This window comes from Camellia sinensis, chromosome 3 (assembly GCF_055761805.1).
Source record: "Camellia sinensis isolate YWXY chromosome 3, ASM5576180v1, whole genome shotgun sequence".
Classification (NCBI taxonomy): domain Eukaryota; kingdom Viridiplantae; phylum Streptophyta; class Magnoliopsida; order Ericales; family Theaceae; genus Camellia; species Camellia sinensis.
The window spans coordinates 118,882,864-118,907,147 of record NC_138963.1 but is presented as its reverse complement, the minus strand read 5'-3'; the positions used below and the strand labels follow the sequence as shown (position 1 = coordinate 118,907,147).

Sequence of the window (24,284 nt, the reverse complement as noted above, 5' to 3'; positions counted from 1 at the left end):
AATCGCCCCCACCACCGCTTTGTGCAACTAAGGGTGGGACAAGTTTCTGGGCAATTCTACCATGATGGTGGGGGATGGGAGGAGGGTGACGTTTTTGGTTTGGCATAGAAAGACTCCAAGATGCTTTTCCAGTGGTGTTGGGATTGCAACATATCAGAGTGCTTCAATTGCAAATTGTTTTCGCAGATTAAAATTTTGCTTTGAAGGGAGACTAAGGATTAGGAGATAGCCGAGTTGATGAGGCTTTGGAAGAAGCTATATAGACGGCCCACCTTGAGACAAAAGATGACTCTTTGAGATAGAATCTTTCTAAATTGAGATTATTCAGGTTAGATCTTTTTATGAAGCTTGGTGAGAAAGGCATCTCTTATTTGCCGTGGAGATCCATTTAGAATTGTGGGGTCCATCATAAGGTTGCTTTTCTTGCTTAGTGTACAGCTCCAAGGAAAGATTCTTACTATTGACGACTTAATCAAAAGAAGACATATTTTGGTGAATTGGTGTTATATGTGTAAAAGGGAGGGTGATTCAGTGAGCCATCTTTTAATTCGTTGTCAAATGGCTCAAGAGCTTTGGTCCCCGGTTCTTTCTTAGTCCCCATTGGAGTTGAGGATCTTTTGCATTGTTGGCTTGGTGCTAGGATCGCAAACAAGAGCAAGAAGGTGTGGAGATTGATTCCCTTATGTATTATGTAGATTGTTTGGGGAGAAAGGAATCAGAGGTCTTTTGACGGTAGAAAAAAGTCCTTTGTATAGGTTAAAAAGTATACTTCGTAAGTTCTATGTATAGTTGAGAGTCAGGTGTCGCCTATGAAACACGGGTATGGGTACAGATTAGAGTACTGGTACTGGTACGATACGAGCATGTTGATACAGTAAAATTCAAAAAAAATTAGGATACGGGTACGGCTTGATACACTTGTAAAAAAATATTTATTTTTAATTTAGAGCAATGCAAAAATTAATTAAATGGTTTAATTTGTTAAGGTCCAACCTATAATTAACATTTAATGCTAAAAGTAAATGTATAAATCAAAACTAAACTAAATGTCAATATATTAAATAACTTCCAAACCATAGTTTAATTTAAAATCATGCTCAGCATAAAACAAAAAATAAAAAAGAAGTCTAGTGAATGGAGTTTTATCTCTGTAGTAGAAGAAAATATTGTTTCAACTGAGGTACGGTACGGTACGGTACGGTACAGTACGACACGGCTTGGGTATATACTAGATACGTCTGGGTACACCAAAATAAGAAGAAAAAACTTCGATACATGTTTCGTGTACCCGGTACGTATGCAGAAGTACCATACAAAGTACCGTACGCCAGTAAGTATCCGGTATGGGTATAGCATGTTTTTCGAAGTACCCATGCTTCATAGGGTGTTGCTAACCCTTCTCTTGACCAATTTGTGGATTTCATAAAGCCTTTTCATACTAGCAGTGTATAATGATCTTTTGTTTTCTTGGTCCTTTTTGTACTTGGGTGGCATTCCCTCAATAGTTTTTTTGAATAATTTTTTTTTGTTACTTAACAAAAAACAGACACATCTGATGTTTGTAAAAAGTTTAGTGATTGACCTGGCATTGTGAATGTATGGATGAGCATAGTGTCTATTTATGAGGCTAGAATGTTTTGTTGCTACACCACAGCTCCCATTTTGTGGTGTTTAATTTAGAGAATCTGATGTTACCTATGTGAAGCGAAGTCCCACATTAGCTTGATACAAAAAGGATATGTGATATATATATATATGTATTTGAGGGCACCCTCACTTTACAAGCTAGCTTGTAAAGTTGCTCAAGATAGTAGCACATGGTGGTATAAGAGTTGGACGTACCACAGGGAAGGGTAGGGTGCATGTCTCAAGCCTTGCACCCTAGGCATGAGGGAGAGTATGAAGTGAAATCCCGCATTGCCTAGGTACAAAAGAGATGTGCAATGAATAAGCATGAGGGCATCCCACTTCACAAGCTACTGTATGGAGGTGAGTTCTATTCAAGACTGCATCACAACCTTGTCACAGTCTATACCATTGAATCTAATGCATAGAAAATATCAATAGCAATCCTACATCGTGACCAGTAAAATCTTTCTTAAATGACTTAAATGAATATCATAGTTTAAGTTTCTCTTGTGCAAGTTACAATGAATAAATTAAAATTTATATTAGAAATAAAAGTTAACAAAAATGAACGCATTAGCTTCAATCAGTATAACAATATAAGTCATAATGAAACATTGAGTTTATGAGTTGAGAGAGAGAGTTGGAATTAGTTTATAATTATAGAGCTTAAAGTTACAATCATCTTCTACCTTCACTATATGATTAGCCCTACTCAACTAAGTAGTGTAAATCTCTGAATAACAATCCTCCAGGAATCTAACTAAACGAATCAAGCATTGTTGTCTTATGGGGTTTGCTCCTAATTATTACATTTTTTTTTTTTTTTTTGAGCATCAACTAAAAATTTTATTAAAAATAAGAAAAATGAAAGAGGACAAGAAGTCCTCATACAAAGAAGGAAATAGAGCAAAACAAAAGCACAAAACTCCTAGCATTAGGGATGGCAAACAGCAGCCCAATTCCTAGAGATCAAGAACAAAGGAACTCCTTTAAAAGGAGGGGATACAAATGCCCAAAACGAAGCCAAATACCCCACCCTATCCCACAAAACCTCTACATTCCATTCCTTTCCATCAAAGATTCTTGCATTTCTCTCCAACCATATAGTCCAAAAAATAGCAAAAGCAATACTTGACCACAATGTTTTAGCACTTTCGGTGTTTCCAAACCCTTGGAACCTAACAAGAAGCATTTGAATGCAATCCTGCGGAGCAACCCACTGATTATCACATAAGCCAAAAAGGTGCTACCATAATGCAAAAGCTATCGGGCAATGAAGGAATAAATGATCTGCCGCCTCTGAATTCCTCTTGCACATCACACACCATTGAGGGCAAAGAGAGTGATTAGGCTTCTTCTTTGGAAAACATCATTAGTTTTGACACCCCTTTGAGCTAAAGACCACATCGAACCACCAGTTTCCAAATTTTTTTTTTTAAAGAGAACACAGGAACAGAGGGATTATCAATAAGCTTATCAAAAAAAGATTTACAGGAAAAGACCCCTAAGAAATAATATTCCAGACCCTAGTGTCACGAGAGGAAGAAAGAGAACCCTATCAAGCAATACCAACCAAGATACCAAGTCAACAACCTCCCTATCATTGAAGTTTCTAGAGAAGTCAAAACTCCAAGAGATGGATGCAATAGAAGAACATGCCACTGATGCTATCGAAACAATCCAAGAACGAACCAACCGATATAGAAGTGGAACAGCTCTATCAAACAAGTTGTCCTAATTATGACATCCTCCTTCACCTTACTGAGTATGATTGTAAGTAAAATTGAGCCAACATTGCATTTCTTGACATTTGATCCTCTATTAATATTCTCCAAATATTAGCCAACTAAAAGGTGAAAACATATTTCAAACATGTTTGTGGAACAAGGCTCTCTAACAGCTTCGTGTTATTGCATGACATGTGCATTTTTTATTAAACTAGGTTATGAGATGGTGCATGGTGGGTATGATTTTGATAATAGAAATGAGGTAGGAGAGAGTACTTTAAATTTTGCATTGGCCTCTAACCTGGTGGTGGTCAATACTATGTATAAGAAGAGGGAGAATCATTTGATAACATTTAAGAGTGGGTCAATTAGGAGCCAAATAGATTACTTTCTAGTAAGAAAAGTGAAGCATCTAAAATACAGCGACTATAAGGTGATTCCTGGAGAGAGCCTGGCGTCTCAACACAGGATTTTGGTACTAAATCTATACTTTAAAGGGCAATACCAATTTAGGAAGGATAGTGGGCGTCGTAGGACGAGATGGGAGGACCTAAAAGGGAGTAAACTAGAAATATTTAAGAATAAAATAGGTAAAAAAAAGTACTTGAGACTTGGAAGATGATGCTAACACTGTGTGGAACGCAAAGGCTAATTATATGACAAGAATCTCAAGGGAAGTCCTTGGAGAGTCAAAAGAAAAGGGACCCAACTCTAAGGAAACTTGGTGGTGGAAGGAGGAGGTTCAAGCGGGTAGTAAAGACGAAAAACTAGTGCTTTAAAGAGTGGCAAAAGAATAACTAAGGAAAACCTTAAGGGCTATAGATTGGCTAATAATGAGGTCGCTAAGTTGAAAGCCTATGATGACCTATACACTAGATTAGATAATAAGGAGGGAGAGAAGAGAATACACAAACCTGTTAAGATAAGAGAGGAAAACAAGAGATTTTAATCAAGTTAAGTGCATCAAGAGTGAGGACTCTAAGGTGTTGGTGAAAGATGAAGAGATAAAGGAGAGATGGAATAACTATTTTGAAAAATTGTTAAATAAGGAACATGGAAGAAGGTCGAAAGGGGAGGAAGTAGCCACTAATAAGGAAACCAAGATTATGCGTTCTATCGAAGGATTAGAAACTTTGAAGTGGAGATTACACTTAAGAAGATTCCAATGATATCCCTATTGAAGCTTGGAAATGTTTGGATAAGAAGGGGGTTGCTTGCTTCACTAAGTTATTTAGCAAGATTTTGTTGACTAGAAAAATGCCAGAGGAGCGGAGGAAGAGTATTTTAGTGCCAATCTATAAGAATAAAGGAAATATCCAAAATTGCAACAACAATAGAGGAATCAAGCTCATGTGTCATATAATAAAAGTGTGGGAGAGAGTGATGGAACATCAATTGCGAGATATAACAAAGGTGTCAGAGAATCAATTTGGATTTATGTCTGGTAGGTCAACAATAGAAACGATCTATCTTTTGAGGAGAGTAATAGAAAATTATAGAGAAAAGAAAAGAGACATTAATATAGTTTTTATCGATCTTGAGAAAGCATATGATAAAGTGCCTCAGGATATAATATGGTGGGTGCTAGAAAAGAAAATGGTAACAAAAAAGTTACATTAGATCGTCTGCTGGAAAGACTAGTGAATTGTCAATTACTGTGCGGTAACACCAAGGATCAATCTCAATTACCTTTTAGCTTTAGCTATAGATGAGTTGATAAGAAATATTCAAGATGATGTGTCATGGTATATGCTTTTTGCAAATGATATCGCGTTAGTAGATGAGACTAGAGAAAGAGTTAACACTAAATTGAAGACTTGGAGACAAGCACTAGAATTTAAAAGATTTAGGATAAGCAAAACTAAAACAGAGTACATAAAGTATAATTTTAGTAATAGTAATAATGGAAGCAGAGGATAAGTGAAGATTGAGAACCAAGAACTATCTAACAGTGAACATTTTCGTTATTTATGATCGATTATCACAACGGCTTGGGAGATTGGAGCTGATGTGGTCTATAAAATTAAGGCGAGATGGCTTAAGTAGAGAAGTGCGTCTGGGGTACTATGTGATAAGCACGTACCCACTAAACTAAAAGAAAAGTTCTATAGAACGACTATTAGGCCAGCGATATTGCATGGGATAGAATGTTGGGCAATTAAGAAACAACATGTAGATAAGATGAGTATTACTGAGATGAGGATGCTACAGTGGATATGTGGCAAGACTAGAAAAGACAGAGTTAGGAATGAGTATATTCATGAATGGGTAGGAGTAGTACCGATAGAAGATAAGTTGAGAAAGAATAGATTGAGATGTTTGGTCATATAAACAGAGGCGGTAGTGAAGAGATATGATACAGTGATGACAGATAGAAGTGTTAGGGGCAGGGCCAGGGGCAGGGCCAGGGGCAGACCTAGATTGACGTGAGATAGTGTAGTAAATAAAGATATGAATCTCCTAAATTTGACTAACTAAACGGAAGTTGATAGGAGTCAAGTGGAGAAAAAAGATTCATGTAGCTGATCTCATTTGATGGAACTTAAGGCTTAGTTTGGTTTAGTTTCCTTTTCTACCTAAAATGTTTTGAAGCATGCTTAATGAATCCTTGAAACATAGTTTAGAAACATAATTCCTTGAATAGGATGCACTTTTATGCTTTGGTATGAAATGACTATAGTTTGGCGTGGAATGGGGTCGTCACAAAGGCTTCATTGAATTGTCTAACGGCGAGTAGCTCAGCGGTGAGACTTATACCAATAAAGCAGCAAGTCCCAATTCGAGCCACCTCAACTTCACCTAATGTACACTTGTGGGGGCGTTGGGGTACATCCCAGGTTTTATCCTATGGGGTTGGTCCAAAAGACCCTACCCTGAAGGTGCTCCCGGATATTAAAAAAGGAAACAAGGCTCTGTTGAGTTGGGTTGAGATCAAAGTTATGTATTCTTAAACCTCTTTAATGTATTTTGAAAATAAGGTACGATACGGTAATTCACCCAAAAAAATAAAATACAAGTACGCAACAAAGATGATGGAATTTAAGAGCTTCATTTTAAGACCATGTTGTCCAAATTCATAAACACAAGAGGATTCAATATGTGAACTTCATGCTCTTCATAAAAGAAAAGCGGAAAGTTGCAATTCTAGTATTTAACCATTGAACCTTAATCTATCAATTATCATGAATCGACTTGTACTGTCTAGACTCAAACTTAATCAATAAACTACAATCCATCATAGATATGATACTAATTGACTGATAAAGAAAATGGAACGTACCTGATCCCTGAGCTGGTCAAGCAAGGTGCCACCAATCAATCCAGATCCAACAATACCCATTGCTATCGTGGTTTTAGAGAAATAAAATCTTGAGTGGACAGCTCTTAGGGCCTTCACACAGTCTTCTTGTTTGACAACCACAGTGATATTGTACTCTGAGCAACCTTGGGCTATAGCACGGACATTAATATTAGCCTGCAGTATAGTAACTATTCATTAACTTTTTCATGAAATTTATGAGAAGCATGCATATAACCTAGAAATTGGGCTCCACCACAGGGAAAAGGACAGATAAAATTTATTTTGCAGTTAAGTATCTATCGTAATGTACACATGCCAGTAATCAGGTGTAATTCCGGAGGCAAAATGTCTACTTATTGAATGTTCAGGAAGAATAATTCTGGAGTGCCCTATTGACACACCAACTTTTTCTCACTGCACTCCACTTCTCATGAACTTTGAATTTCCAGGAATCTAGGCAGTCACAATGTAGAATGCATGAAGCTGAAAGGGGATGACAATAGCACTGCACATGCAAATTTAGCAGAGTATAATACTAATTTAATAACTTTACCAACCTTTGCAAGCGCATTGAAAAGTGTAGCACTGACTCCAGGAGTACTTGCCATTTTCTGGCCTACTGCTGCCAAAATGCTACAGTTTGAGATGACCGCAACCTGAGAAGAGCTGAAATTATTTAAGATAGGAACCAAAGTGGATATATAGAAATCTAATTAGACTAGGCATGAATACAAGATGATGTCCGTGTCCTCAAGTACCACAGAAGTAAAACAAGAACTAAATGTTCGAGATTTGGGGTCCAGGGATATGTGGATAGCAGTCAGCTAACAAACTTGGCCTATGTTAATATAATACAGAGGTGTCACATATGGGTGGATAAGCTTGAAACTGAATTCATGATTATATGATATCGGCATCTGACAGGACCACAAGCAGAATTGTATGCTGAAGCCCATCAAAAGGCCCATTCAAACAAATAAAATTTAAAACAAATATATTAAAGAAATAGATGGTTCAAACCTCAACAAATCAAATAATGTTGGTAAATGTACATGTACATCATTATCTTTTTAGAGGTATTATATTACACCAAAGGCATACAATCGGCATATATACCTTCTAAATTCCTAACCTCTGGTGATTTATAAGGGCCACACCCAGAAAGGCAAAAACTCTTTATTTTCACCTCATTTGTAAAAATTAGAGGCCTCCAGGGAAAAAGCTGCTCTAAGGCTTTATTATCTTAACTACAATCCGTAGGTCTAAAATGAATGGAACAGGATACAGTCGTGTGATACTCATTTTAACATCCAGCAGGTTAGTGATCTGGTTTTTTGGTATAACCATTTCCTGACTTAGGTTGAAATTTGACTGCTAGTACGGCCTCCTCCCCCTCTTCATCTACTTCAATTTTGTGATCCCCCTCCCACAACTATCAGTCAAGCAATGTGGACAGCAAGAACCTGCAAAGGAATGGCAAAAAATCCCATACCATGGTCCCTGCCCCACCCTGACCCTAATGAGATAGGTTCAGGCACTTCAACCATAGGGGCAGGTTTGGGGGTAGGCAAGTAAAACTTGTACTTGGGTTACAAGGCAGGTGGGAGGAGTGGAGTTCTGAGGTTTGGGTATAAGCAAGACAATGTAGATCATACCACATTCATTAAACAAGATGAGGATAAAATTACCCTCTTGTGTATTAGAATAACAGTGGTAACACGAAATGATGTAGAAGAAGTCTCAGCTTACAGTACATCTAGTCAAGGAATGTGAAATCAAAGATCTAGGTTTATTGAGATTCTTTCTTGGAATTGAACTTGCAAGATCGAACTAGGGCATTTTATTAATAAAAGAAAGTACATTCTGATCTTCTTAAGGAAACAGGCATGTTGGGTGTAGACCACCAAATTCTTCTATTGATGCAAATCACTAACTCAATTGTAGTGTTAGCGATCTAGTTGATAAGGGTAGGTACCAGAGATTTTGTTTTGGGAGACTGATGTACCTATCTCATACTCAATCGGATATTGGACATACACTAGGGTAGTCAATCAGTTTATACATGATCCTCGTATGGTACATCTACATGTTCATCGGATTCTTATGCACTTTAAGTAGGCTCCAAGAAAAGGGATCTTGTTCTCTAATCATAGTCATCTGAGATTGGAGTGGTTGGAGGTTTTTACTAATGTAGATCGGGCAGGTACAGTTGATGATAGGAAGTCTACTTCCAGATATTGTACTATTGTAAGGAGAAATTTAGTTACATGGATAAGTATGAAGCAACCCATAGTGGACAGATTTAGTGCAGAGGTAGAGTGCAAGAACATGGCTCATGGTATATGCAGGCTTATATGGCTTCAGATTTTACTAAAGGTCTTCAGATTGTATAACAAAGAACCCATGAAATTGTATTGTGATAATAAGGTAGCCATTAATATAGTTCATTAGTCCATTCGACATGACAAGACAAGACAAGGTATCAGAGCTTAGTGAAGAGCTTTTGAAAGCAAGATCAAGTTATGTAAGTATTTCTATCTATGTATAAATTTTGATATATATAATTGTGTATGGTGTGCTTAATGAAATTTAAAAAGAAAATCATAAAATATTATTCGTCAAGTTTAATCTTAAATTGTGTATCTTTTGTATTTTATATCTTCATAATTATATGTTTTATTTATAGTTGTTGTAAAACCTATATATTTAGTGTATGTCAAAGCCCATATACTCGTTAAGATCTTTTAACTATTGGTCATAATTAGGCATTTTTAAGTCTTTAAGATCATAAAGAGAGGTTTTAAGCACCAAATAAATACACTAGAAGGATCTTAGATACCAACAACAATCTATAATGGCAATTAACCCTGAAGATACAATATGTTTTGGAAATACAAAAATAATGTTAATAATAAATATGACTATAGTTTGCATATTACTAAAGAGGCTACAAATATAAATAGTATGTGTTCTAATTTAAATAATATTACCGATATTATGTGTTCTTGATTTTTTAAATTAAATAAAAATCAAAACACAAATCAGAATTATCTAGAAACCAAAGTTGAGTCTATAGAATCTAAAATAGACAATTTAGGTTCTATAATAACTATTGACTTAAACAAAGAAGCAAAAATCCAAATAAACAATTTGATAACTCAATTAGAAACTATATCCTTCATAAACAATGATGGAATGAATAGTCCAGAAGATAACTCTATTCCTAGGCTATTTTATGGTACAGAAGATATTCTGGTACTTCAAACCAATACCTATAATAGGACTGAATATGAAAATATTGTTGAAATATTGGATTATTTTACTTTTTGGATCTATAGCACAATTGGTTGGCGAGAACGAGAACACTTTTTCCAACCATATCAAATTTGGTATCTCAAAGAAACTAAAGATTTCGAATTTGAAGATGATTATTTGGATGAAGATCGTAGGAAGGAGCGACAGAAAAATATTCAAAAAATTCTTTTGACAAAATATTAGATAGACAGTCTAATAATTTTTCCACATGCAGGCTTAGCAAAATTATCATTCATGGTCACAGATGGTAGAATACTATTTGTAACTCATTTTTCCATAATATATCAAAGGTCTCCTACACAAATTAATGAGACTCTTGACATGTTATTAAATCTCAAAATGAGAAATAATTTGGATCTTCTGTTGAAACTAGCCATGACCGCGGATGATGTAGAACAATTTCAGAATAAGCGATACAGCCAAGATCCTGATTCCCCTCCATCAAAGACTGACGAAGAATATTACAATCTCGTAAACAGGATGGAAGCATACTATCAAGAGTCACATGCAGTTGTCTCATGATCGACTCCAACTTTATTCAGGACAAATGAAGCAACCTATGTTATTAGGCGGAAAGTGGTCAGACAAATTTTTTTAGCCGACACTACAAAACAGAAAAGATCAGCTGTTTCAGTCTATCCCTTTGAAAACTGAGGGTAGACAGTCATGTATATTTGTATATAATTGTGGCTTAGTTGGAATTTGTTAGAACCTCCATAAATATGTCTAGGTGTCAAATTGGCTTTCAGTCTATCCCTCTAACAGAACAAGGAAAGGCAAAGTTTAGGCAACGAAGATGGAGAGAATTTACAATGTTGTATTATGTTGGCTTGAAAGCCAATTTATAGAATACAACTCCATAAACAAATAAAACCAAAAAGTCTAGTCTAAATTTAATACATACCTAATTGGTTAGACTATCAAATACATACGTCCAAATTTGCAAAGTTTTCCAAAAGTCTGTACTCCAAAAGTTTACTAGCCTAGACTTAAGGCTTATAAATACTACTTGACAATTATACATGACACCTAGACATATTTATGGAGCATAGTTGTCAAATTGGAATTCGTATCGTGAATCAAAATGGCCTCGTACTAAATCGTTAATTGAATCGAATCGTGAATCATAAAGATTCGGTCACTTTTTCTAAATTACTTAACATATATCTACATATTTAGATGTTTAATATATCTTATGAATATGAAATATTTAAACTTAAATCAATGAAAATATTATTTTCAATGATAATCACGTAATTTAATAGGTAAGAAGTTAATAAAGGTTCCTCTGTAAAATCATCTTACTTTTTTCTTTTTTACATATTTCATATCAACCATTCTTAATAAAAATAATAACCAAATAGACAAACTATTAATTTCCAAAGTAATAATAATTAACAACGATATTGATATTTGGACAATAAGCATATATACTTTTCTAAGTAACAGTGAGCAAATTATAAGAAATAATTATTTAGAATCTTTTATTTTAAAGCCTAAAACATTTTAAAAGGTATAACTAACCTCACACATGTAATATTCAATTTAATAAAATAGCAATAGATAATTCATAGTATAACTTTAATCTTAAACATCTTTAGAAGATATATTATAATTTTTAAAGGGAAAAAAATGAGAAGAAAGGTTAAAAATATGTTGGGCCTGACTGAATCTGTTTGAATTCTATTAAAAAATCCATGAATACTACAATAACAACAAATCATGTGTATATATTGGTTATTTTGGTACTAAACGCTATTAGAAGTTGTGTTATGTCATGTTCACTAAAAAGATGAAGAAAAGAATGAAAAATATGTCGGACACAATAATTTCAAAAATTGCATGAATCGTAAAAAGTGAATCAAATTGTGAATCAGTTGTGAATCATGTGATTCAATAGAAATTCACTTCCAAAATAGATTCACCTATAGATAACTATCGATTTTGCAAAAATTGTGAATCGAATCGCGAATCATAAGATTCTGATAACAGAGTTATGGAGGTTCTGCCAAACTCCAACTAAGCTATAATTATATACAAATATACATGACTGTCTACCGTCCTCGGTTTTCAAAGGAATAGACTGAAACAGATAAGATTTGGCTAATCTTTTCTGTTTTGTAGCGTCGGCCGAAAAGATTTGTCTGACCACTTTCTGCCTAATAATGCAGGTTGCTCCACATGTCCTGGATAAGGTTGGAGTCGATCATGAGACAACTGCATGTGATAGTGGGGTCCACTATGCTTCCATCCTGTTTACGAGATTGTTATATTCTTCATCAGTCTCTAATAGAGGGGAATCACGATCCTGGCTGTATCGCTCATTCCGAAATTGTTCCAGATCATCCGTGGTCATGGCTAATTCCAACGGAAGATCCAAATTATTTCTCTTTTTGAGATTTAATAACATGTCAAGAGTCTCATTAATTTGTGTAGGAGACCTTTGATATGTTATGGGAAAATGAATTACAAATAGTATTCTACCATCTGTAACCATGAATGGCAATTTTGTTGACCCATGGATATTAGAAGCTACCTGTGAAACAATTATTAGACTGTCTATCCAATATTCTATCAAATGAAGTTTTTGAATATTTTCTAATCGCTCCCTCCTGCGATCTTCATCCAAAATAATCATCTTCAAATTCGAAATCTTCAGTTTCTTTGAGATACCAAATTTGATATGGTTGGAAAAAAATGTTTTCAATCTCGCCAATCAATTGTGCTAGAGATCCAAAAAATAAAGTATTTACTCCCTCGGAAGCCTTTTACTACACTATGATCATTGGATATTCTATCCACTGGAATGGATCTAAAATTTGGAAAATAACTTGATTAATTATTTCCCAATCTATATCTTCAGAAAACCACATGTCATGATTTGCCATGATGGTTATTTTGGGAATTCCATCTTTAAAATTTAATTTATCGTAGACTCGTTCTAAGATTTGTCTAATCTTATCACGATGATCCTTAACTTGATTTTTTATTAAAAGAAAATTTTCTTTTGGAAGCAAATTTCTTGCTTTTTCAAAAAGACATTCTTTTTATTTGTTCAAAAACTAGATTAGAAAACTCATTTAATATGAGATCTGATAGCTGAAAAAAATTGTTGGTAGCGTTTGGTAAAGTTTTCTAAATATGATTTGAGAATAGAATTGTATTTTGAGTTTGTGAGTTATGAAATTATGATTTGAGTGTGAAAATTTATTTGGTTATGAGTTTTGAATTGAGTTTTGGAGGAAGTTTTGAGTTTTTGAAATCAGAAAGTTTTTTGATTGAAAAACTTACAACTCATAACCAAACACACAACCCAAAATTCTATTCAAAAGCTCATATAAAAATTAAAAAAATTCCGAAAATATTTTTTATTTACAATATAAAAATAACAGGCGCCAAAAAAAAAAACCCGAACACTGTTCCGGTCAACCGGCCGGATGTCTGGAGGTACGTCCGAGAGGACAACTGCGTTAGCCAAATTTTCCCGCCTGGAAAAGAGTTTTCAAAAGTGAGTGGAATTATAATTTAAAAACTCAAAACAAACACCACACTCAAATTAGTGGGTGGAAATGTGTTTGGAACACCTTTCCAAACACAGCCGTTGATTTTTTCGAAATTAAAATCTTAATTCCAATTCATTTGTTTAAGGATATTGAAACAAAGGTTTTGTAAATCTTTTAACTTAGCTATTTGCTCAGCTAATTTGTTGGCCAAAACTCCCATATGTTTTTGAAATTTCACTTTGTTGTTTACAATGTGAGTTTTCCAAACTCCATTGAGTTCTATATAAATTTCTCTGGATAGACCAAGGTTAAAAAAATCATTTATTTCAGATTCATCTAGTTTAGATGTCTGAATATTAGTTGGAACTGGATTAGTTCTCATTTGACAAATTATTTTGATAAACAAGCATCACTGGTGCACTGTAAAAAGCTTTTTTAGCTTTGGCCATGCTATCATAGGCTTTATCACTTGCTCTGGAAATGCACGAAGTTGCTTATTGCAATCATTTCATTCTATGTAAATTTCAGGATGTCTTCCTGCAAACACAACATAAACTTTTTCTTGTCTGGGTTGTTTACCCTTGCTCATTTTTTCCTCTTGGTCTAGAGGTCTTCTGCAAAAAATTAAAATTACTTATTTAGTAATTTAATTTTCTAAAGCAATTCCTACTAAGAAAATCTGCAAGAAAATTGTTAGTACCTGTAAAATGTTCTACTTCAAAAGTATATTCATAAATTTTATTATACCAGGCTAATCTTCTTCCTTGCTCAATAGGTTTTTTATTGATCAAGAAATCTCTTACGGCCTTATTATCAGTACGTACAATAAAATTTTCTGGGGCTAAATAAATATGAAAACTTTTTATTGCCAATATTATTGCAAGTAATTCTTTTTCAAAAATAATATATTTCTATTCATTGGGTTTAAATGTTCCAGAATTATATCCACAAATTAGTTGTTCTTTTTGTAATTTTATGGGTACTAGAATTTTTCTTGGTCTAATCCCATTTTCTAATAAAGGTATCTCTTTATCATGCTATAATTTACTTGGTATTGCTTTAAAGCATACATCCCAAACATAACTTTGAGGCATCTGTTTCTAAAATTAATTTATCACCTGTTTTAGGAAGATAAACGTTTGGTAAAGTTTTGACATTTTCTTTAATTTGTTTTATTAAAGCAACATCATCTGATGTCCATTCAAACATAACATTTTTTCTTAATTTGGTTGACCAAGAAATTTCTATTTTTGAAAGATTTTTGATGAAATTTCGTCCATCATTTAAAATACCTAATAAACTCTGTAATTGTGTTATATTTTCAAGAGTATCAGAAAAATCTCATACTTTAAACAAAATATGTTTTTGTAATTTTAAGCCTTTCTGGTCTATAATTATTCTCAAAAATTCAATTGATTCTTTTTCTAGTTCAATCTTTTTGGGTGACACCAATTCCATGTTTTTGAAATTTTTCACAGAGTAATTTTAAATGTTTCTTATGCTCCTCTCAAGTTTTAGAGAAGATAAGTATATCATCAATATATACTACACAACAATTCTTAAGATCTTTAAACATTGTATCTATCCACCGTTGAAATACCTGTGGTGCTATATTTAAACTAAAAGACATAACATTCCAGTGGTAATGTCCTCTAGGTATACTGAAAATTGTCAATTTTTTTGACTCTTCAATCAATTAAATTTGCCAAAATCCACTCTTACAATCGAATTTGCTAAAGATTGTTGATCCTTTGGTTAAGTTAATCAAAACATCTTTTCTTGGAATAAAATATCCATCAAATTCTAAATTTTCATTTAGTCGTTTATAGTTGGCTACCTATTTTGTACATAGCCAAATGCCTCCGAAAGTGAAGGAAGAGTGTCCATACCCAGAACCCGACTCCAAACAGGATTATACTCCACATTAAGACTTGCCAAAAACTTGAAAACCCTTTCCTGTACAATGAACTTCATGTACCCAACTGAATCAGCAGTGCAAACAAGCTTATAGTCCTATAGGTGATCAAAGCATTTCCAGCCATTGATAAAGAAGGTGAAATACTGAAGAACAGTATGCTCCCCTTGAACAAAGCTCTCAATAGAGCGGCGCATCTCAAATGCCTGTGAGAAATTCCCTTTGCGGGAATAGGTGGAAGTCACAGCATCCCAAATATCCTGGGCAATCTCCATAGACAAGTAGCCCTCACCAATGTCTGGTACCATCAAATGAATAAGTCAACCCATAATCAAAGTTTTGGTAATCTCTCATTGGTCATAACCAGAGTCAGTGATGTTGGGTGCCTGTATTTTGCCATCAACATATCCCATCTTCCCTCTGCTCTTCAAAAAAATAGTCAAACTCTACGACCACGCTAGATAATTCTGACCATTAAATGAAGAGGTGGTGATTTTAAGAGTAGGGTTGGGGTTATCAGTCATAGTAATAGGTAGAATGGAACTCTCACTCCTAAATGTCTGCGAAGTAGTGGACACGCTAGTGGAATCTACCATGGATACTGTATTACCAAACCCTCAACAAAACCAGTGTCAATCACAAACTCGGAAGATGGTGGAGGAATAGTAAGCACAATGACCACTAAGAATATTAACGAATTAAACACATCAAAAAAAAAAAAAAAAATTTAAGAAGAAAAGAAACAGAACAGGAACAAATACTTTTAGGTCACTACCTCATTACAAAGTCAACGACAACAGCAGTTCAACCAAACATAGAGACGCACAACAGAGGAATGTCAAAGGAATCCAGAGATGACCTCGATCACTGTCGTCTTGCCTCGCCGACTGCCTAAGGGTTCAACTTAGGCCAAAAGGCCTGTCGGCAATGACGAAGGGTTCGACCTAGGCTAGAAGGCCTGTCAGCAGTGACGAAGGGTTCAACCTAGGCCAAATGGCCTGTCTACGATGGTGATAGAAGGGACTAGGGCTGCCAGCAGTTAGCAGCTAGGCCAAAAATCCCTTCGACAGTAGCCGACTGACCTAGGACGGTGGCATATCTGTGGAGGCTTTGTGGTGGCTGTGTGGTGTATGGATTTAGGGTTGTGGCTCTGATACCATGATAATTTTAGAGAATACCAAGATTAGGGAATGATTGTGATATCATCCCCCTTTTATATTAATGAAAATTAATAATAATTACAAGGAACCAAGGCATAGAATAATTACAATGGATAAATAACCCAACTAATAATATGCTATTCTAACACATTACCATCAAGATGTTAGCCACAATTATTCTTAAACCATTTCTATGTCTCATCTTTTCTAGCATAGTAAATTTTATGCACAGTTTTTTCTATTTCCTTTGCTTTTTCACCTACCTACTTAGTTTCTTGTAAACATGTTATAGTAACTTTCCTTCTAATCAGAGTATTTACTAATTCCAAAAATTTACAAATTAATATTTCAATATTCCAAGCTGCTAATCTAAACCTACAATCCTGAGTTAACTTCTTTACCCACACTTGTCCAGGAAAGAGCATGGGACCTTGCCTATTTTTCACTGCACTCGAGAGATGATGTAGCGCCCCTTAGCCATTTTTTGGAACACCCAAAGGCAGGCACAAGTCGTTGCTTACGGGGAACGCCCTAGCCTTTATTCGCATATTCATATTAGGACTCATGTTCTTCTCAGGTAGCTACTCGTGATTATTAGCTACCACCGTAACTTCTAATTTAGAAGAAGAAATGAATAGAAGGTGGTTTTCATAACCACCCTCAGTATTAGATCATGGTGGGAAACCACCATACAGCCCATATTTTGAGATTCAAAAAACTAGATCAAGAATTGTGACAGTTCTCTTCTTCTAGTAAGAAGATATGTCTCATTCTCTTCTTCCTCCTTTTCTTTAATTAGTTTTACCAATTCATAATGCTTTCTTCATTCTGAACCCCTAGTACTTCACTCATAATTCCAGTGTCCACCTTAATCACGCTAATATATATAGGTGACAGTGTCCTCAATCACATCATTTCTGCTGCATTGAAATGATTACTGAAAAGATTCCTTTGTTAACTGTCACAACTAAGCATTAGACCCAATTACTTGGGGTAGGCGTATGAATGATTTATACACTGAATCAAATGCTCTACTAAAATCCGGAAGCTTCATGTCTGCAGCCATCACCAAAACCCTCCTTTTTTCCTTCTTTTTTGCCTTCGAGGGACGGGAGGAAGGACTATCCTAGGCAATCACTTCTTCAGTCACCGAAGAAGCGAACTAACACAAAAGCTACAACGTTGTGTCTGTCTAATATTGTCCACCTTGACGACTATACTGTCAATCACAATCCTTTAAAATCTTGTGCAATATAGAGAAAGGATAACCCTTATACTACATATTACTAGTTTGGAAAACAACTCTATAGAAAAGCCAGGGAACCAAAAAGCGTTCACAAAGTATTGATAAATAACATCAGCTTCTAGAATTCTATCAAACCACCTGAGAAAGACGCTCAGCATCCAGAGCTTGACGAAATCTAGACTGTAAAACCTCAGCAACAGCTTTTACTTCTTTCTCAGGAACAGCAAAGCAGATAGAATGCTCACTGCTAGCCTGCATTAGACCCAATCACTAACTACATGAATTTTACAATATGGAAAAATATTTAACAGATATAAGAAGATGAAGATACCTGGGATATCATGATAACGTTGGCTCCTACATCTTTCACTGCACCAAAAATGGCACTAGCTGTACCAGGAACACCAACCATTCCAGTTCTGCAAAAAGAATGTGCAAGGTGCAGCTTAAATGGGAAAAGGAAATTAAAGAGAATGCATACAACTACAAATAGGATGAACAGAAATATCATTGCAATACAAGCTCACCCCTCAACATTTACAAGGGCCAAATTGTCTATAGTTGCAAACCCTTTGACATAAGATTCCAGCCTCTGCCCATCTTCGAACTCATTAACGGAAGGCTGGCAGATCATCGTTCCAGGTGCTGAAAGATTGAAGATATTTCTAATAATGATTGGAATGTCATATTGCATCACTGGAATGATGGTTCGGGGATGTAAAACATTTGCCCCAAAATATGACTGCACAAGCATGTAAATTTTTCTTGTTAAGAACGCTAAATAGCAAGTGTCAGCAACTTTAACAGGTATAAAATGAGATTAAAGTTCACCATTTCCCAGGCCTCTTGATAAGACAACGTCTTCAATACCACAGCCTCACTAACTGCAAAAAGAAATGTTCATTAGTCATTCCAATCAGTGTGTTACATGGACTCTTCTATTTCGCCCAAAATACCTGTGTCTATCAGATATGACAAGGGTAAGGGCGTGGGATATGTGTCCGACACCCGTACCCAATTTAGTCACTCGGATCCTTTAATTTGTTACAATATATAAAGAAGAAGAAACTCACATTTGTTAGTAAAGCAATATTTTTAGCCTCTCACATTAATTATAGATAGAAATTTCATATTTTTCTTGAATCCTATTTAATTTCTGGTATACTTCTACATAATTTACAACATCTCATCCGAGAATATTATATATTTTTTAATATATATGTATATATGACGCGTCCCCATACCCATATCTTTGAATATGAATCGCAAGATCCTAATATCTAAGTTTATGAAGGTCTGACACTTGGATACAAACCCGCACCTAATACTCGTACCCAAGTCCATAATCAAACACAAAATTAACATTGTTAGTAGAAGTACCAGTCCAGAAATTTACTTCCATCATCAGAATAAATGATTAATTTTACAAGCAACAATCTTCCAGAGATTTTTCAAAAGTGGTGATTCAAATGCACAAACTGCACAAACCTTTTCTGGGATCAGCACTGCAAACACCATCAACATCTGTCCAGATTGTGACTTGGCGTGCCCTGAACAAAGCCCCCATTATAGCTGCAGAGAAGTCACTTCCATCGCTTTTCAAAGTTGTAGGAATATTTTGAGGTGTACTAGCTATGAAACCAGTTGCAATAACAGTCTTAGATGGATTTTGCAAAAACCATTTCTCAAGTCTTTTTTCAGATTCCAAGTAATCTGGATCAACTTGATTAGAACCACTAGGATTTACAATAAGGACCTCCCTCGTGTCCATCCAATTACAATCCATCCCACTCTGCAGCAGAGAAAAATCAAATAAAAAGAAAAAACTAATTCAGAAAATTTCAAAATCACAACTTCTAGATATTCTTTCAAAATAAAGTGCAAATAAGCACAGCACCACTTTTCTGACAAGAGATGCCAACATCTGAGCAGACCATAACTCTCCATGTCCTACAACAAAATCTGTAAACGATTCTGTTGCATGTCCGGCTGCAGTACATTAAGCATGTAAATCAATATAATATGTAAAAAAAGTCTTTTTGGGCACAAAGAACCAAAGGTAATAGCAGGAAGCAAAAATTATGGAAAATTTTATTCGCACACCATAGAAAATCTTGATACACATCATTTGTGTCGTTCAGATACAAACTTCCAAACAAAAGAAAAATGTTCAAATATAAACTTATGAACAAAAATAAATTGTTCAAATATACATTTCATTCAACAATTTATGTCCAAACAACTAGTTTTTGTTTAAAAGTTTATGCCCAAACATTTGACTTTTGTTCGAAAGTTGATATTTGAACCACTGAAATGGTGTGTACTGAGATTTTCTATGGTATGTAAATAGAATTACCCAATGCGGGTGACCCATTCACCCATCGATGTAATAGTTTGCAAAATATCACAAGACTCTTAGGCTCCATTTGTTTTGCCGTAAAATATTTTTGTGAAGCATATTTTCCTCATTTTCCTATGTTTGTTTGCATAATAAGTTGGGAAAACATTTTTTTTTCTATAAACTATTTGCATGAAGTGGCTGAAATGTAACTTACAGATTCCGAACCAGTAAGTTACTTTCCGACTTCCAAATTGAAAGCTTTGGCTGTACTCTAAAATCTGTGTGTGGGTGGGGGGTGGGAGAAGGGGGGGGGGGGGGGACGGGGAGAGATAGCGTGTCATGGGCCAACGGAAAAATGGTCTGAATTGAACAAGATGTAGATAAAGTGGGTGGGAGGGTGGAACAAATGATGAAGTGCAAAAAATAATGTTCCAAATATATGTTTTTAGAGATGCAGCCAAACACTTAAAAATAGAAGAATGTAAATTATTTTTAGAGTAAATTATTCTACATCAAAACAAATGGAGCCTTAAAAACATCATGAAATAAATTCAACAGCAGTCAACTAAAAATAGCTCATATTACAGATAAATTAAAGAACATTGCTTACTGATAGCAAACCAAGTAATGTTGCAATCATTATAATCACCTTCAAACACTACTATAAATGTCAAGCTGCACAATTTGTAACTCTCATAGAAATATACTTCACCCATGACATTGCACAATGGCAGTGCAACACATTAGTCACTCAACTGATGGATTCAAATCCCCATCATCCATGTGCCAATTGCTTTTTGATTGAGGGAAAAGAAAAGGAAAAAAAATGCAAAAAAAAAAAAAAAAGGGAAAATCAATTTGGGAAGGCAGGTAGGACTAAGATAATATCATGTATATGTGAGAATTGGGGTTGCATGACATACAAGGGACAAGCATGTGATTTAACAGCGACCTCAAGTTTGGCCATCATTTGGGCACTTGCCTGCTAAGTGGGGGTATCACAGCAAGAGTTTGAACCTATCAGGTGACATAACAGATCTTTCTAATTACATATTGGGCAAAAGACAACAAGAAAAAATTTGTTCTAATACCTATATATATTCCACGAAGCATTGCTTTAAGGTTATTGATGGCATCATGCAACTGCAATAAGAAACTAGCAAGGTCATCCCCCTCAAGTAGATCCAGGGCTGTTAACTTGTGCCTTTCTAGAACAGCATCCAATGCAGCTATGTAAGAATCATCCCGTGATTGCGCCTTGCAGACAAGATCATACATCATATTGGTCACCTTTGACATTGCAGACACAACAACTAACTTTCTCTCTGAATCATCATTGATAATTATGTGCGCAACATTCCGAATTCTTTCGGAGCTTCCCACACAGGTACCACCAAATTTATGAATAGACCAAGTGTCGCCTTTGGGAAACTCAACTTTTTCAGAAGAAGTTTGTTGCATAGCATCTGCCAATAAATGTGACGGAAGGTATATATTAGACCTATTGCAAAGTAAAACTTCATAACATCATAACACGAGTTCAATTTTCAAAACATAATTTGAAAGTAATGGCATATAATGAACCTGCAAGTGAAGCACAAATAGGAAAGGTTGACAACTTCCTTTGACTCCATTGACAAATAAAATCCATTCTGAAACAAGAAACAAAAGCCTACATCAGCAATTTCAATCAACAGAAAAAGTGCATGTGAGTTAAATCTATGACAGAAAACCTTGACTGGAGATTCACATGACTCTGGATTGCAATTTACAGCATAGCATTACAAATTTATTTAAGGAAAAAAAAAAAAAGGCAGGAAAGAAGTCCCTTGAAGAAATATTGGAAAAAAAAAATGATATGTAAAACAGATTCTAGGAATATGTATGCAAATAAATAAGGGTACACACCCACCCAAACATAGAATCAAACACCGATGGTATATTGAGGTCAGGATGTAACATTCAAACATTATCACAATGCAGCCCACCACAGAATGATAATGATTTTTTTTTTCTTTTGACAAATTTGTGAATTATGTTATATACAAAGAAACAAGCAAAACAATAGTTATATGAAACTATCCAAAAAAACATGTTACAATACATTTCCATAACCTTACTAGTAATCTGAAAGAAAAAAGAAGAAAAAAAATGCCATACTTCTTGACATGGTTAAGTGCAAAAGATCACCCCAACCTACCAGCTACATACAATACCTACCTTATTGTAGAACATAAATAATAGGGTATTCTTTTTAAACCATATTTATGAGCTACATGTTGGTGGTTATGGTTGTTAGGAATGGTGTTTTAGGTATTGTAAAGTTGTGACCTATGTGCTACATGGACTTGGATAGAATTATCGGGTACAGGTGTGTGTCCAAGCGTCAAACCTTCATTAACTTAAGTGTTAAGATATTGGGATATGTATCCAACATAGGATATAAGTACAAGGACTCTTTATGGACAGTTATATATGTTACATATTACATAATACTCTTTGATAAATTATGTAGAAATGTACTTGAAATTAAATAGAATTTACGGAGAATCTAGAAGTTCTATCTCTCATCTATGTTAGAGACTACGTGTTTCTTATTCTTCAAACATTGCAAAAAGTTGAAGATTAAATTGGGTACATGTGACAGACAAATATCCCACACCCTTACCCTTGTCATATCCAGTAGACACGGGTAGTGTAGGGAAATAGAAGAGTCCATGTAACATAAGTTCTTTCCCTATTAATATAATGGACTTATGGTGATTTAGATTTAAAATTTAAAATTCTTGTTGCATTTTGATCCCTGTTGATGACATGCAGGACATTGAGAGTTTGGCAAGTAAATTTGGCCTTAAATGGACCCCTTCCTACTTCCTAAAAGGAAAAAAAAGGAAGAACATACATGTTGGCCAATGCCTCACAAAGGCTAACTCATTCAACAGTGCATATCAACCTTACATATAACAATTTTCTTCTAATCAACAGATATTTAGGTAGCATATGGTCAATTGTATTGTTTAATTTATATATCAAGAGAACGTGATAGCATAGATTGCATAGCCATGGCAGAATCAACTAGCATTCCTTGTTTCATTCTAAACCTATTTTGTTGTTATTGAACACGATACGTACACAGATTCTCTTTACATGGAAAGGAGAAGGAATAAAAATATTAGATTCATAGATTCACAAGCAGCAAATTATAGAAGCGCAAGAGAGTGAGTTAGTTCCCTTTGGTTTAATATCAATTTTTTCCACTGTTGGAATCACATAAAACAGATAAAAACAGACTCCAATCAAGTGAAATTGGCACAGTAATCACAAGAAAACAATAATCACGTCAAAAGATATCTAGTTTCTTCCAATTTTCCTCCATTTTTCTCGAAAGCCAAACAAGAAGCAAATTAGGGAAGCGAAAAAAAAGAAGGAAAAGAGGAAAAAACTTCACTTGGAGATGGGAGAGCATTGGGGGAGAGAGAGAGATGATGGGTAGATCTTCTTGGTTGCATAGGAGTCGCGTGAGGATGCATTGGTCGAGAGGCCACGCAACGAAGGAGCTATCGAAGAAGAAAACGCCATTGGCTGCTATGAGTTTGAGTTGCAGAGTTACCTAACCAACACAGCAGATTGACTCACTGATTGTATGAGAGAGAGAGAGAGAGAGGCGGCTTTTAAAGGGACATTTGCCTAAATAAGTGAAAATAGTAATTCAATTCCCAAACTAAAATTAGTTTTAAAAGAATTCTCAAAATAGGTTAAATCGTAGTTTACCATCACGATTTTAACATGGAAAATGAGTGAGATCACTAATTAGTACTATCACTAATGACGTGACAGTAGGCCCCACCAGGAATGATTTAATGTTTTGGCTTTACTGTTGTATTTTTTTTCTTTTTTTATTGAGTGCCATGTCATTAGTGGTCTTTTTAGAGGTCCAAAATTAGTGGTCCAAAATTAGTGGTCTCTATCATTGTTGTTTCAACATATATGCGCCTGTCTCGCGTGGAATTTGGGAAGTCTTAAAATCGTGGTTACAAAACGCGCTTTTGATTAAGAAATCGCGGTTACAAAATGCGCTTTTAATTAATTTTTTTTCCTTCTGAACTCGCTGTTCTAAACCACGCTTTTATCGAAAAAAAAATTTCTT

At 35.0% G+C, this 24,284-nt stretch overlaps 1 protein-coding gene across 10 annotated transcripts in view; it reads right to left on the bottom strand.

Moving 5' to 3' along the window:
• Positions 1–23,793, bottom strand: part of LOC114276858 (bifunctional aspartokinase/homoserine dehydrogenase, chloroplastic) — a 76,808-nt gene extending 53,015 nt beyond the window's left edge. For 2 of the 10 annotated variants that reach the window (XM_082920587.1, XM_082920586.1), the window contains exons 1-11: positions 23,586–23,792; positions 21,722–21,789; positions 21,229–21,603; positions 19,694–19,785; positions 19,285–19,588; positions 18,628–18,680; positions 18,324–18,538; positions 18,128–18,215; positions 17,935–18,048; positions 7,215–7,313; positions 6,637–6,831 (exon numbers count right to left, since the gene is read on the bottom strand). In XM_082920587.1, the coding sequence (XP_082776713.1) occupies positions 6,637–6,831; positions 7,215–7,313; positions 17,935–18,048; positions 18,128–18,215; positions 18,324–18,538; positions 18,628–18,680; positions 19,285–19,588; positions 19,694–19,785; positions 21,229–21,603; positions 21,722–21,789; positions 23,586–23,716 (1,734 nt within the window). In that variant the 5' untranslated portion in view covers positions 23,717–23,792. Of the gene's footprint in view, positions 1–1,474; positions 1,696–1,722; positions 2,007–6,636; positions 6,832–7,214; positions 7,314–17,934; positions 18,049–18,127; positions 18,216–18,323; positions 18,539–18,627; positions 18,681–19,284; positions 19,589–19,693; positions 19,786–20,786; positions 20,924–21,228; positions 21,604–21,721; positions 21,790–23,580 lie in introns of those variants that run through there. The other 8 variants (XR_014364433.1, XM_082920590.1, XM_082920591.1 and 5 more) reach the window with 8 other exon arrangements.
• Positions 23,794–24,284: the final 491 nt, after the last annotated feature.